The following is a 15,753-nucleotide window of genomic DNA, read 5'->3' as shown; positions in this document are numbered from 1 at the left end:
TGCTGCCACATTATTGACCGATTACATAACTGCATGAATAAGCAGGTGTTCAGGGGATCCTAATGAAGTGCTCAGTAAGTGTACAAAACATAGACATGAATAAGCTACAGTGAAAGAGCAAACCCTACCATATATGAGGTCACGTATAAAAGATTCATCCATTGTTTTATCTGCTCAGAGTTGCAGTGTTTCATTTTTTCTTATTTAACCTAAATATTTACGCTAGTTAGTGGAGAGAAGTGGTTTTAACCAGGCGATAAATCTTTATATGTTTGAAAAATATGATGTACCCTGCTTATTGTTTATTACAATAAAAAAATATAAACATAGACTGACTTGTCGAACGCATATGGAAAACGGATGGATGGTTGGTTGGATCCTGATAGAAAGACAGCATAGCTTCACAGCAACACAATTTTATATGCTACTAACATTCCTCTCATTCGTTGCTGGTGATAACTCCTTGCTAAAATTAATTTACTATTCTATTATTTCCTGCAGTAGCTAAATATATCATCATTGCTGTGACCAGTTCATTCCAGTAGTTCATATTTACTTGCTAATCACTGTGCATGTTACAGTGAAACAATATGACAGTAAGCCATCTGACTACATTATGAATCATAACAAATGTAGCTATATAAAAATATATTGCATTTAATTTAGAGACAAAGCAGGCTGTCAGACCTGCCAGACCTGATTCATAGGAGATGCATTGAATGTATGAAGAAGTTCATGTCGTCAACAGCAGGTGGAGACAGGCGGGGTTTCAGGTGTGTTAGAAATGCTTATGTTGTGTTTTCAGTCCAGTATCTTATGACCCAGCGTTGACTCTCCCTGATGCCATGTCCACTGAAAGAATGTGACATTGTCATGAAAAGTAAAGCACGCACCAGAGAACCACATGACGATCATTCAAAAGCTTGAGAAAATCATTCCATTAGCTATTTGCTAATCCAAATATGAGTGGATTCTTCTGACTTCACAGTGCAAGACACGGAGCTCCTTCTCCTGTTCCAGGTGTAAGATCTACTAATATGACCTTTAGAGATCCAGGGGCAGATGAAAACGTAAATTTTCTGGCAGAAATCCAGATTCTACATGCTGGAATCCTGCAGATGTCACACGTAACAAAAGAGCAGGTTTGATGAATGACTAAGCTGTGAACCTACTGTCTAAATGCACGTGTGTTTTTCTTTCTTATCTCCTTCCTTGTCTACCCGCTTTACAGTACAAAATAAGAGTATGACAGGTTGGGGAGTGCAATTATACCATGTGACGGGTTAGCATTCCATCTGCGGTGTCAACCCTATGATTCCTGACGTTAAAATCATTTCTTATTCTTAGATTTTTTTATGGGTTCCTAGAGGTAGAAATTTCAGGTCCGGAAGTAAAAATCCAGACCAAGATTTTGTTTCAACCAGCCAATTGAATATAAAAAGTCACAGTCACAGAGTACTCAGCAGATTTCGGGTCCTGAAATTTCCATCTCCGGTTCCTTCCCATGGTCAAAAAGCATATAGTTATATGAAGTTGTCTCACTAAATTGCCTGTTGTATTGTGCATGTGCCCTCAGATGAAACAGTATCCCATCCAGGATGTGCTGGACACACTCAGGACAACCCCATACTGCAAAGGTGGAAAGTTCAGGTCCAGAAAGTACAAATCCAGTCCAGGGTTTTGTTTCAGTCACAAGTACTCAACTGGCTGGTTGAAACAAAACCTTGGTCTGGATTTGTACTTTCTGGACCTGAAATTTTCACCTCTGCCATACTGGATGAATTGTCAGAAGACGGACAGCTTGACGGATGTGCCATCTTTCTAATGCGTTGTCAAATTTTCTTTATGTCACAGGATGAAACCATTGTTTTTAGACTCGAAATTATTTCAATGATGTACTGCTTTGAAACACTTCACATCTGCCATTTGAATCATAAATCAGCCTACAAAATCAAACATGACTTAACACTCAATAAGGAAAATGAAAAGAACAAAGAAAAATGTTCTGGGGTGACACTGAGGCTGAGTGAATAGCACTGTTGGGGGGTTGAATCAGCCCCGGTCTGTGTGCGCATTCTCTCCATGCCTCATGGGTTTGCTCCTTTGAGGTCAGTTCAGAAAAGCCACAATGAGACAAAGAGAAGCTTTCAAATGCTCACATCCATACGGCCCTCGGAGAAGTAATTGCAAAAATGTGTGCCATTCTCCAGGCTTTGTTTCTTCTTTCTTTTCAAGTTTTTTTGCATCGTAAACTTGTATCAGACACAACAGCAGCTTTTTCGTGAATTCTCAAGTTCATATTTTCTCTAGGTTACGATACTTGCAGGGGTCCATTCGGAAAGGGCCTCAACTCACAGAAACTAGCAAAGTACGAGACAGACGAGGCTGTTAAAGCACAGCAGATGTCTTTGAGCTTCCAGCAACACCTTCTCTTAAATGCACAGGCCCAAGGAAGCAATTCCCTGTGATGTTTCCTGGGACTCAGCATGGTAAACAATTTAATGATCACAGCCCATAAGCTCACAGAAAATCCGGAAAGCACCTGATAATCATTGTTCTGATGTATGTAACCAACCATAGTTTTCATAGCTCTGGTTCAAGATTCTGGCAAGAATCAAAAAGGTTTCTTGGTCAAAAAAAAAAACCCTCACCATTAAAAGGCAAAACGATACATCTGTCAAAGGAATGTTGCTAAAATGGATTGTCTCTGATTTAAGACCTCATGAGGCTGACCCTTCTAAATGGGACCGTGGTGGCTTAATGGTTAGGGAACTGCTGGTTTGAATCCCTGACCACCAAGGTACCCTGAGCAACCTACTGCTCCCTGGGTGCTGAATTAGCTACCCCCTGGTAAGTGATGACGTCACATATGGGTTAAATGCAGAGAACACACTTTGTCGGTGTCAACACTGATCACCACTGTGTGCATTTCTACCAAACCCTTTAACACTCAGCAATATGGGAAGTGGGGAAAATACATTCATCTCTACTGGTAGGATCAAAAGTAATTGGAAATGATCACAACCCAGATTTCATGTCGTTTCTGTTTCCCATTATGAATTTAAGACACACTTTTCTCTGTCTTTCATCCATTTCACAGAAGGTTATAGGCCCTAGTCCATATCCACAGATGTCAAAGGTCTTTTAAACAAAGATACAAACATCCCATCCAATCCGAGGCGTCGTCTTCACTGAATTTATTAAAACAGCAGTTCAGTAAGACAATAACAATCATTCCCAAAAAATATTGCTCACGCAATGTATACTTTCCTAATTTGCTCTCCATGTACGCCTCCCAATATACACAATGTTATAATGGCAAAGAGTAATTTATACATACAGAAATAATTCACAAAGAGCATGACCCAGACAGAAATGTCAACAAAATGCACAAAAGCTGTAAACGTTTTCCGTCAAAGCATCATTCAGCTACAGCAAGCTAATTTATAAGTGGACTTTGTATGTGTTAAACTCGTGTGTGGAACTGACAGGGTCTACGTACATCAGAATACATGACCTCAGTTGGGTAAGATGGTTCATTTTCACAAATGAAGTCTCAATGGATACTTTCTAATCATACTAGTGATATTTCTTAAATGGGTTAAATAACGGCAATAAATAATGTTCTTTCTTATGCTAACAGCAGGCTAAAAATGACCATATGGATTTTACTCAAGCATCTTAAAATTTTGCATTGATACCTTTTGTCTGTCTGCCATACGGAAATTCTTTTTTTACTATCACTTATCTTGCACCAATTTACAAAAATCATGCTTTTCTTCCCCCCAGCTAACTGAACCTACTAGACACAAACCCCACTGTAAGCGTCCTTATACTTATGGTGTGATAAAGTACGAGAGGCCAGACATGCACTGTTTCTGCACAGCTATGCCTCAACAAAAAATAAAGTTCTCAAAAAAAATGAGAAGAATGCCACATGTGACGAACTGCCGAGACTTCAGAACACTGCGGATCACCGGGCGACTCAAACTCAAAAGGTACTGTAGCCTTTCCCTCGTTCCCCAGTGGGGAATCTTGGGACGCGCTCCACCCCTATTCTGAAGCCCATGTATAATATACAGTAGATGAAACGTAAAACCCAAATAAAAATTAAAGCAGCGGGAGAATCCTCTTCCCCTCTAGATAATGGATGACAGAGTACTGCCTCAGTCGGCTCAGTCCAGGGCGGCGTGAACCAGGATGTTCTGAGTGCCGGCCATCTTCGATTTCCTCATCTTCTGTATGGCCCTCTGCAGATCCAGCTGCTGGATAGGCCGAATGTAGTCCTCCTCAGCCCTGGAGAAGCAAGATGCACCAGGACCCAAGTGAGAGCCCCTGTAACGTGGGGCATTAAGGGAACGGGAGGAAGAACCTGACAACTGATTTGCTTGCTTTTAAGCCCGCAAATCACAAAGATTCGGGATCAAAACACTAAAGAGCATAAAGCAGTGTTTCCCAATCCAGTCCCCCGGGACCTACAGACAGTCCATGTTTTTGCTCCCTCCCAGCTCCTGGTAGCGGCCTGTCTGGCAGGGAGCTCGGATGGAGCAAAAACACGGATCGAATGTGGGTCCCTGAGGACCGGACTGGGAAACACTGGCATTTGATAAAGGATTAAAGAATAGGATTATAGATTTTGGAGACATGTCTGGTTCAGCAGATCCAGAAAGATCAGCTGAAAAAGCAAGATGGGAAAGAGGTATGTTGGTTACAAGGGAAGATACAGAATAAGACTGGGATTTTGAAGCCGTCTTTTTACTTTCAGATTTGAAACTGTAGCGCGTTTATTTTTGTTTGGAGGAGGGAGTGAAACAGACGTTGGGGGAGTACCGGTTTTCCTCGTTATTGTGGACGAAATCCCGCACGCAGGTCAGCGCGGCGTCCCGGCACGTCTCCCGGAGGTCACTTCCGGAGAACCCCTCTGTCTCCTTGGCAACCTCAACCAGGTCAACAAGATCCTCCACCTACGGAAAATCACCATGTCGAACAGACGTCACAGAGCAAAGAGCACATTCAGTGCGACACACCTTGGTATAAATTCTTTGCATTATTTACAATGTGGTCAATTCAAACCAAAAGGACTCTCTTGACACCTAGCTGAAGTATACTGACACCAACAGAAAAAAACCTAGCTAATCTTCATTTGTAACACCATTCTCCTCAGCGTCTTTTAGATCTTGTAAATTTGCTATAAAAATGTATTATTATTTTTAATCATCAGTGAAAAACGGCATGTGGCATCTCTTCTACCAAGTCAGCAGAGACACATGCTTAAGTGGAGACAGATGACGACTTACATTTTCATTGTCCAAAATGAGTTTCAAAATTTCTTCCCTTTGCCTTAGGTTCTGCAAGAAAAACAAAACATTCACTTTGGCCTGATGCACCGCGTAAGAGCCTGTGCACAAAATCCATGAAATTTACATTTTGCATTTATTTGTTTACATGCTTCTGTCCAGAGAACTGGGTCTACCAGTCCATGCAGCAATTCGAGTTAAGGGCCTTTCACAAGAGCCCAATGGTGGCATCATACTTCTGGCTATGGGATTTGAACCAGTGACCTTCTGATCAGAGGCACAGAGTCCAAACACAGAGAGCCACACACCGATCAAATAAGTTACTTTACGCTGAGTCCATAATTCAGTAAAATCATCTTAGCTGAACCCTACCAGCATAATGACCTTGAACACCACGTTAGTTATCATTGGTTAGTTAGGAGTGCGATGCGCTCACCGGTTGGTTGATGTGAAAGCGCGTGGGCATCCTTCTCAGAATAGCAGAGTCGAGGTCCTGTGGGCGGTTGGTGGCTCCCATTATGATAACCTGTGCAGAGCAGAAAGTGGATAGAAATCTTCTTCACATCTGGCCTCTCCATCCATCACTCAAAGCATCAAAGCTATACATTTTATTGTCTGTAGGGGTGGGTGATCTGACAATTTTAACAAGTGATCGATATTGAAGACGCCCACAATCTACTTTTCAGGCAAATCTTAGATCCCTTTAAATTTTTCTTGAATTTTTGTCGTTCTACTAATGTTTCCAAACCTCACATAAAACCTCAACGGCCAGTAATGACGTGGGTCCAAGCTACGTTCACAAACCAGCGGACTGACTTCCTACTGGACGGCTGTGCCGATTGCCCAAATTATACCACGCGTCTATCACAGGGTCTCTTTCATGCGTGATGCATTTGAAAAATAATTCAATGTGAGCTATCAGCATGGCAGATGAGGAGCGGGTTGGAAAAAAAGGTCACGATGTCAGTAGTGTGGCAGTGGTTTGGCTATGCAGAGTCAGATACTTCACAAAGCTAAGTTATCTGTAAACTTTGTTGGGCCATGTTCCACACTTTCAGAGGTAATACGACAAATATATTCAACCACCTTAAAAAGGAAGCATCCAACGCAACTTTAATATTAAAAATAAAGTTTAGCTTAGGATTTAATGACCATTTTGAAAAGTGTCTTTGCTGCATTATGGTATTTTAAATGGTGCTTTAAATAAATCCTTAGGCTTGTTCGAGTCTGGATATTCATGATAGTATTGGGAAGATTGATCACACTTTAGATCACCTAACCCCAATCATCACCACTTCAAGGTTGCTCTTGTGACTAAATGAGAAAATCACCTGGCAGTTGAAGTCTGTGTCCAGGCCATCCCACAAGCTCATGAACTGGGCCTTCATCATAGCCGTAGCCTCATGATCCGAGCTGGAACGGCTCCTCAGGAAGGAGTCTGAGACACGTGAGAGGAAGCGGGTGCGTCAGAAGACCTTCGATGACAAACGGCGAGGGCCGCAGCCGAACGGGTTCTCACCGATCTCATCGATGAATATGATGGAGGGCTGCAGCTTTATCGCCAATGAGAAGACGGCCGCAGCGAGCTTCTGGGACTCTCCGTACCACTTGTCCGTCAGGGTGGAGGGTTGAAGGTTGATGAAGCGGAAGCCAGCTTCTCTGGCAGTGGCCTTGGCAATCAGAGTCTTACCACAGCCTGGAGGTCCATACAACAGCACACCTGGGAAAGGCAGTTTAGACATGCTTCAGCGTCAGAGAAGCAACTTCATTGGTCTTTTGACTTGAAAAGTTGTATTGTTGACTTCAACCCAACTTGTTGCTCAGATCTACTTGTAAAGTCACTGAATCTTTGTTGCACGTTAAGAGGCAGCCATCTCGAGAAGGGCAAAATTAAACAGGGGACTGTCGAAAGCTGACCACACCTTTGGGAGGCTGAAGCAGCCGCGAGTTCTCGAATAGGTGCCGTTTCTGGATGGGAAGGATGACGGTGTCCTTCAGCTCGGTGATGACATCATCCAGGCCAGCGATGTCACTCCACTTGATCTAAGACATTCAAAAACGGGCCAAAACTGAACACACACCCCCTCTCTCTCTCTCTCAGCTTTCTACAAGTAAACCACAGAAGGAAGTATGCTAAACTGGGATGCGGGTAATTAATTTCAGTTACAGAACTGAGTGTGTTTTTGTTCAGAAGGTGCTGAGGACGACATCGGAAAACTATCCTGCAAACGAGGCTAATTACCACAAATGCAAATGTAAAGCGCAAATATTAGTGGAAAAACCAAAACAGACATTATACTACTGTTCTTACAATACCAAAATTCAGGAATTTTGATCATTTTCGGTACTTTTCCTAAAAGGCGGAGGGGGGGAGGGGGGCACTCAGATTTCATTATTGTGCTTTATTTCAAACAAAAACGTTTTAATGATATTCGGGTCGTTTGCGGGCAGGTCAGTTAAAATAAAATTTAAGCATATTAATCAAAAAAGCAGGTCGACCATCATTTCTTCTTAATATTAGCAGTGTGGGTCACTGGCAGGTTGACATCAATAGGTGTGTGAATGTGCCCTGCGATGGGTAGGAGTCCCATCCTGGGTTGTTCTCTGCCTCCTGCAGGTGTGACCTGTTACACATCGATGCTGCTGTGCTTAGGGGTTCACCTTTCTCATCCACTTTATAGTCGAAATATCTCTACTCTAAGAGTGGTACAGTACATCTCTCTGTCATGCCAATAGCTTTTACGTGCTACAGCATAATTATGAGGTTAGGGAGGTTTATCAGGAAAACCAGGGGAAAATTCCAGACAACTGCAGGTTGGAAATCTGTATAGGAAACATCTGTTCACTTCAGGAGTGATTTTACTACTAAAAAGAAAGCACCATTTCTTTCACCATTCACTGTGCATAAAATTAACAACCATAATTAACTGGTGACAAGCAAAAATAAAATAAGACTCCTCTTTGAGTATACTTCACATTAAAGTGGGGGCTAAGCTTCCATCGTGTTCGTCGTGAGGTAGGTATATGTAAAAATCACAAAAAGACCAACATCATACCATGTTTCCGTTTCAGATGCTCTTTCATGCATGTTGTGCTTTTGTGCCATGCAACTTTATTAGTCCATGTTTCACAGAGCACATAACGTTCCCCACTTGTGTGAAAATTCCAGGCCTCCGACTTTTTCCCTTTGATTTTCCTGCCTACCCTCCTGCCATATATCCCTCTCAGCGTCGCTAGGTGTCGCCATTTCCACTCTGCGTTAAGAACAGACTGAAAATTCTCCCATTGCCTAAGTGTAACCGCTGTATATTATTCAAATGCAAGTTTGTACTGGGAACATTTTCATCTTCGACTTTGTGGAAACTACCGAACGCTGAATGCTGGCCTGCTCCCGAGTACTTACGTTAAAACTGAAAAAGTACACTTACCTGCATGCTTAGTGGGTCCACTAAGTGGGCAGCAATACTCATCTCATACTCGGATAATTTCACGTTCTTCACTCCGATCTGCCTCATAAGTTTCTCAGCCTGGAGAGAACAAACCCAATAAGGCAACACGTTTTCTGGGTCACGGCATCTGCTTTATATGCCAGCCGTTCAAGAGAGAACACATCGTACCCACGGCCCGATACCGCGGTTAGGGTTAGCCTCATATTCGATATTCAGTTTCCTAGCTTTAATAACTTTTCACGGAAGGTGGGACATTTTTTATGACAGAATCGTCTTGTCAAGTACACAGACAACGATGCACACCGATTATTATTGCGCTTCAAACCATTTCGTGATTTGTGCAAAATCATGTTAATAGCTAACATTATAGGTGCTGTCAGCTGTAATGACATGGTGGTTTAGCATTTTGGCCTCATGGCGACTGTTGCACAGCCCTTTGTTTCCCAGATTGCTTTACGTATGATTTTTAATTAATTTTTGAATGTTTGAATGTATCTGTATAATGTGCAATGGGACAATACATGAATGGGTTAATATCTTTAAAACTAGACAAGACAGGCACTTCTAGTGAAGTGTGCTTTGATCAGTGGACTACAGGGAACAATGCACACCCATTGCATTTTCAGAATAACTTTCACTCTAACAGCTATTAATTAATACATTGTATGCATATTACATGGCATAGGGGTAATGCACTAAAGGGTTAATAGCTCTGAAACCAAATGAGACAGCCATGTCCTATGAAGTGTGCATTGATCAGGGGGACCTGGGGAACAATGCACACCCCTTGCCTTTTCAGATTATTTTTGTCTGTAATAGTTATTTATTATTATATTGCATCCACTTAAAGTGCAATGGAGCAACACAGTAAAGGGGTAATAGCTCTGAAACAAAATGGGACAGCCATGTCCAATTGAGTGTGCTTTCACCAGTGGAGTCCGGGGGACAATGCACACCCCTTGGATTTTCAAGATCACTTTCTGTCTAGCAGTTATTAATTATTACATCGTATCCATATTACATGCCATTGCTCCATTTCATACATATTGACAGTTAATTGATAACACAAATTTATCCATAAGTAAGTTGTAAAGTGTGAATTAGGCAGTGCACCGTGGGACAAAGCAAATGTATCGCAGCTGAATTGCTTGATTACGTGTTTCGTCACATTTGATACATTAGCATTAAGCATTTATCCATTGAACAAAAAAAGAAAACAATAATTAAGGAGGGGTGTTTTTATACTGATTGCTCTTCATCAGAAACTGAAGAAATGGAACAGACTTCATGCTCAATCATAGCATCCTCAAAGTCTCCATTAGGTCTTTCTTCCTGGAGTGCAGTGGAAACAACAAAATCTTCATGATTACTCCATGGTGAGTGATCTGTTAATAGACTGTATTGTTGGCTGTCTGTGTACTTGACAAGACGATTCTGTCATTAAAAACGTCCCACCTTACTTCCGTGAAAAGTTATTAAAGCTAGGAAATTGAATATCGAATATGAGGCCAACTTAACCGCGGTCGGCCCGATCAGGCATCAATAAACTAGCTCAAATAGTTTTAGGTACATTTTGTACACGTACGCATAAGAGTATAACTGAAACTTACTTAGAACCTAACCTTACCTGTTTCTGAGCTTCGACTTTTTGCTTCCGCGTAGGGTCAATCGCATCTACCATCCACTTAATGGTAAAATACGTCACTGCACCAAAAACTGTAAGCCTAAACAGTAAACCTATTACTTCATTACGACCCAGAGGCCGAGTTAGATTTTCGGCAGGAATCTCTTTCAGTACCATCGTTTCCAACTTATCTGTGAATTAAAAAAATAATAATTAGTTTTCATTCCTTCAATCCGAATTGCGCGAACTGATCCTTCAAGTACTGTACCCCCCCCTACAGGTTAACTGGCCCATGCCGTCCTCCATCAGAACTTAATTTGCATAAAATTTTGCGTATCGTTGTCTTTTTTTTCTACAACTGCACGACGAAGCTGTCTCACCGGTCATGAAAGGTAGCAATAACCAACATAACGTACCCACAGGAATTATAAAAACCAACTTGAGAAGTGAGCATTACAGCTATTAGCTTCTCTAAGGTCTAGTTAATAAAAAAATCATCAGAATGTTAAATTTAATTTCTTTATCAAAAAATAGATGACAGTTTAAACGATAGGAACCTAGTGTACATCTAACAAGGATAATCAGACGATTTGCACTAGCTAGCTGAAATGTTTTATTTCTATTTACCTTTTTTTGACCAAGCTCTGTTTTATTTTATTTCTTCCACAACGAGCCCAGCTACGAAGCTAGCTGCCGGTAACAAAACTGAAAGCAATGACCTTAATTAGCAGGTTAGCTAACCACTAGGCAATTCAAAACATTACTAACCAAGCCTCGTTTAAACAAGCTGCTGAGATTTTAACTAGTTATACACAAGACATTACAAGTATGGAACATTCTGGAAGGGAGTAAATGAAATATGAAATTGCCATGTGAAACGTCTCCCTTACCCCTCACACGTTCTAAAGACGTCTCTCCTGCTACCTCTGATACAGGAAGTAAAAAAAGAAATCATTTTATTTCTATAAGACTCACTTCTAAAAATGCCCGGTTGGAAACATATAATAATCAAGTATTAGTTCCGCAATGTTAGCATTTCTTAAATAGATTTAATTATATGCTCTCTCTCTATATATATATTTAGAGTAGATATATAAAAATTAACTAGGTCATCTGACCATGTTTTCGATTTGATGAATATAACTGCGAGGCTCTTTATTCTGCTCAGTGTTAATATGATTATTTTTAAGTAAAGGACGTAGGCTTGAATTTTTCGCTTTACAATGGAATAATCACATTTTCGAGATGCACCTTTGTAATCAACACTGATTATGTACTCTTGGAACAATGAAATATATAAACGTTTATAAGTTTAAATGCCCATTTAAACTTGTTCTATAAGCCATAAGAGTCTATACGACTATATACACACGCGTGTTTATTCAGCATCGACACCCTTTCTGCTTTTTATATATTGTTTTTTTTTATTGTGAATAGTCAAGCTGAACATTTTTGTTGAACACCAGCCCCATCTTTCAGTCAAATAACGTAACCTTGAGACACCGTTTGATTTATTATCCGATCCCATGATTCGTTGAGTCATACGGTCAGGCGCAAAAAAGACGAAAAAAAAGTGAATCACAGAATCGATTTTAGAATCGATTCATTACAACGGACAGCTCGAAAGAATCAAATCAGTTAATTCAGTCGAACGTCCCATCACTACTGTGTAGCGACTGGGCCACATGAGCTCACCGCGCCCCCTAGCGTGGTGGAGCACTTCCGGTTTGAGATCGTCTACTTGATGTACATTTTCTTTCTGTTTCTGCTTTTTCTTTTGTGCGTGTTTTTTAATTTGCAGCGCATTTTCATTTTGTTTCTGCTTTTTCTTTTGTTTGTCTTTTTTCACTTGCAGCACATTTTCATTTTGTTTCTGCTTTTTCTTTTGTTTGTCTTTTTTGAATTGCAGTGCATTTTCATTTTGTTTCTGCTTTTTCTTTTGTTGGTCTTTTTTGAATTGCAGCGCATATTAATTTTGTTTCTGCTTTTTCTTTTGTTTGTGTTTTTTAATTTGCAGCGCATTTATGTTTTGTTTTTGCTTTTTCTTTTGTTTGTGTTTTGTCTCTAAGGGCCACCGTACCCAATAGTACAAAAATGATCCTCAGAGTCCAATTCTGTACCTTAAAATGTACATTTACCTACAGCTAGGGTACAGCTGGCAGACCCTTGGGGGTACAGCCCCAGTCATTGTACCACCAAAGGTACAAACTGGTACTTTTTTCTGACAGTGTAGTTGTTAATATGTTATTATTCTTAAAAGTTGTAAAAAACGTCTAAAATTGAACTTCTCTTTAGCAAAATATATGTGTGAATTAGTAACACTTCAATCAATTAATAATGAAGGATGAATAAATCAACACCACTAGCTGGCAACTGGTTTGTTGTGAACTGTGATTTCAGTGTAACATAATGCAACCAAGGTTTTTACAAATGAACCCTCAAATATTCACATTTGAGCACAAGGAGTCTCTTAGAAATGTGCATATGATATTAGATGAACTTGATTGTACATGTTAACTTTTGAATACTAGCTCTGGAAGGCTGGCTCAGTGGGAAGTAGTGTTACTTCCACGGTTGTGGATTTGAATCTTGCCCCTACTACACCCTTCTGCAACATCCATGCAGTGGCCTGATACCTTCTGATTTGCATAGCCAACAGGGAAGCGTGTGCTGAATGGATGGATAGAGGCACAGTGCCCACAGACTGGCAGGCCTGCTCAGGTGGGGTTAGAGCTGGGTGGATGGACAGAGGAGGCACTGTGCCCACAGACTGGCAGGCCTGCTCGGGCGGGTTAGAGCTGAGTGGAAGGACAGAGGAGGCACTGTGCCCACAGACTGGCAGGCCTGCTCGGGCGGGTTAGAGCTGAGTGGAAGGACAGAGGAGGCACTGTGACCACAGACTGGCAGGTCTGCTCAGATGGGGTTAGAGCTGGGTGGATGGACAGAGGAGACACTGTCACCACAGACTGGCAGGTCTGCTCGGGCGGGTTAGAGCTGAGTGGAAGGACAGAGAAGACACTGTGCCCACAGACTGGCAGGCCTGCTCGGGCGGGTTAGAGCTGGGTGGAAGGACAGAGGAGGCACTGTGACCACAGACTGGCAGGCCTGCTCAGATGGGGTTAGAGCTGGGTGGATGGACAGAGGAGGCACTGTGCCCACAGACTGGCAGGCCTGCTTGGATGCGGTTAGAGCTGGGTAGTATGACTGTGCTTTAGCCATCCATGTACGTTTCAAGTGAATGCTTTGGGGTTCCAGCGCCTCCTCATGGACGTCTAAGGTTAGTTGGAGTTACCAAATTCCCCATAGGCATGAATGATGTCGTTGGCCTGTGATGGATTGGTGCCCCATCCTGAGTTATTCCCATACATTTTTTATTAATCCACCAGGTACTAAATCCGGACCCAAGGCGATAAGTGTGAATAGATGTAACTCTGATATCTATCTTAACCGTGGTCCGTCTGTCTGCACTACTGAATAAATAATTAAATAATTAGTTTGATATCAGCTTGGAATGCCATGCCGCAAGAAAGATTTTTTTATTTGACAAAAAGGTTCAGGTCCTTATTAAACACAAAAACATTCTTTTAGAATCTTCAGCACGATAGATGAGATAATGTGACGCAACAATCCATAAAAAGATAGACATAAAGCAAAAAAATAAAACTTTTGTATGTTAAAGTTCACTGATTCCCACCAGTTCCCGTGAATGAAGATAAACAGCGACAAATCACCGTTAATACAATCTGAAATGTTTGTAGGGACAAGTGGCAGGTGCTTGAGCAAGCGGGCACAGCCTCAACAGAGAAGCTGGTTCAGAAACTGTAAACTGATCTCTATCATACCTGCTGAGTACAGCGGCATTGAAAGCTATCAACACTAAATTCAGTTTAAGGCAGGGTTGGCCCTGGGTGTTCTGGTTGCCTAGGTGAGATTCTGCTGAGAACACACACCCCCCACGCGCAACCAGATGTGTTTCTTCTGATTTTTTTTTCACTCACTCTGTTGAGCCTCTTATTCAAATGGCACACAAGACAATAGCCCATGTCGCCCAATAGACGGGGTGGTCCTGGTTTGAGACTTAACCAGAGAATACCATAAAAGAAATATTATCTGTTATCCTGTAAACGTGATAAATATTTAATACAGTTTTGTGTAAGGAAGGCATATTCCTCCCTTACAATAGAATAAATAATTCAAAGTTCAATGTATTCAAAACAAACAACATTTTAAAAGTTCAATACAACTGTAAATTTTACTGCCATATGAAAAAAGAATTTTAACAGTTTATTTTATTATTTTTAAATTTTGTTCTAATTTCATTAAATACCCTCAATATTTTAAATATGGAACGCTTTATATGGGAATTAGCTTTTATTATTGTGGTAATGCATTGCTTATATCAGTCAAATCTATTAATTTCTGCTTTATTCCTGTAATTGGTAATGACTAGTAAAAACCATCCTATTCTTGACAAACATAGCGTTTTATTTTAGTATGGTTCTTGGTGTTCCAGAGAATGTCTAATAAAATTAATATGCAAAAAAAACTGTGCTGGGCTAAGAATGTAATTTATCAGATTGCTGTGGCTATGAAAATCATTGTGTTTTTTATTTGTAAATATGGAGCTGAAGGGGGAAGTGGGGTTCCAGACATTGTCTAGATTTTAATAGGTCAGCTGTGTAATTGTCTGAGCAACACATGACTGGATGCTATACGGACTGTAGGAAAAGCAGTCTCATGTTAATGCGTGTATAGAGTTGCAAAAAAAATAAACTACAGCCGATGACTACAAGATTGTAGAATATTCCAGAATTCTGGATTATACTATTCATAAATTCATATAAAGAATGCACATTGCAGAAATGTACTTCGGTTCCTATTTTGAATTCCAAGTCGGTTTACAATAAATATAAGAAATGCAATAATTGTGTAAAATAGTGATCGGCCCGATGAAAGTCTCATGATATGCTAAGAAGCAAAGCGGCTGTTTTATATAACTCACCTTTTTCTCGACTAATTCAGTCCCTACATGGAACATCGTTTCGAAGAAATAACTCTTAAGGATGGTAAAGGGCGATCATGTCACAACTCAACCTTAGCCTCACATCAACACTAACATTCAGTCCTATGCTTCAGATTTACATTTTATCTTCCTAGAAATCATATAAAACCGACACGGGCAGCACTGGGGACAGGATAATACAATCATTTCCCCGAAATCCCTCCGTCATCCTTGACACTGGCGTATACTGCGTGCGGTATATTTTCCATGCTATTCTTAAAAAACTTGACAGGTGGCGCTATGGAATTAGTATTTAATTCCAGGTCGTTAGCGAGAACATTCCACCCCCACCCACTAGACACTAATAAAAAATATGACAGC

General features: G+C 40.9%; 1 protein-coding gene across 2 annotated transcripts; it reads right to left on the bottom strand.

The window, feature by feature from the left end:
* Window positions 1-3,182: 3,182 nt before the first annotated feature.
* atad1b (ATPase family AAA domain containing 1b) lies at window positions 3,183-11,357 on the bottom strand. Of its 2 annotated transcripts, XM_023831051.2 has the most exons (11): window positions 11,261-11,334; window positions 10,998-11,075; window positions 10,374-10,561; window positions 8,726-8,824; window positions 7,220-7,340; window positions 6,817-7,017; window positions 6,629-6,735; window positions 5,734-5,823; window positions 5,298-5,348; window positions 4,831-4,964; window positions 3,183-4,296 (listed from the first exon to the last, which is right to left on the bottom strand). In XM_023831051.2, exons 3-11 carry the CDS (start codon window positions 10,545-10,547, stop codon window positions 4,176-4,178), a joined length of 1,098 nt encoding a protein of 365 aa, XP_023686819.1. In that variant the 5' UTR covers window positions 10,548-10,561; window positions 10,998-11,075; window positions 11,261-11,334; the 3' UTR covers window positions 3,183-4,175. The 2 variants fall into 2 exon arrangements, with proteins under 2 accessions (XP_023686819.1, XP_023686820.1); XM_023831052.2 differs by lacking the exon at window positions 10,998-11,075 and having other exon boundaries at window positions 11,261-11,357.
* Between the last annotated feature and the right edge of the window lie 4,396 nt (window positions 11,358-15,753).

The sequence above is a fragment of the Paramormyrops kingsleyae genome, chromosome 20 (genome assembly GCF_048594095.1).
Source record: "Paramormyrops kingsleyae isolate MSU_618 chromosome 20, PKINGS_0.4, whole genome shotgun sequence".
NCBI lineage: Eukaryota > Metazoa > Chordata > Actinopteri > Osteoglossiformes > Mormyridae > Paramormyrops > Paramormyrops kingsleyae.
The sequence above is the reverse complement of the archived record's forward strand: the minus strand, read 5'-3'. Positions and strand labels throughout refer to the sequence as shown.

Bases quoted from the DNA above. Each gene is read 5' to 3' on its own strand.
- atad1b (XM_023831052.2), bottom strand. From the start codon at position 10,547: ATGGTACTGAAAGAGATTCCTGCCGAAAATCTAACTCGGCCTCTGGGT. The intron at 7,341-8,725 runs GTAAGTGTACTT...TGAATGTCTTAG, and splicing joins TGGACCCACTAAGCATGCAG to ATCAAGTGGAGTGACATCGC. The intron at 7,018-7,219 runs GTGTGGTCAGCT...TGCCTTTCCCAG, and splicing joins GCTGCTTCAGCCTCCCAAAG to GTGTGCTGTTGTATGGACCT.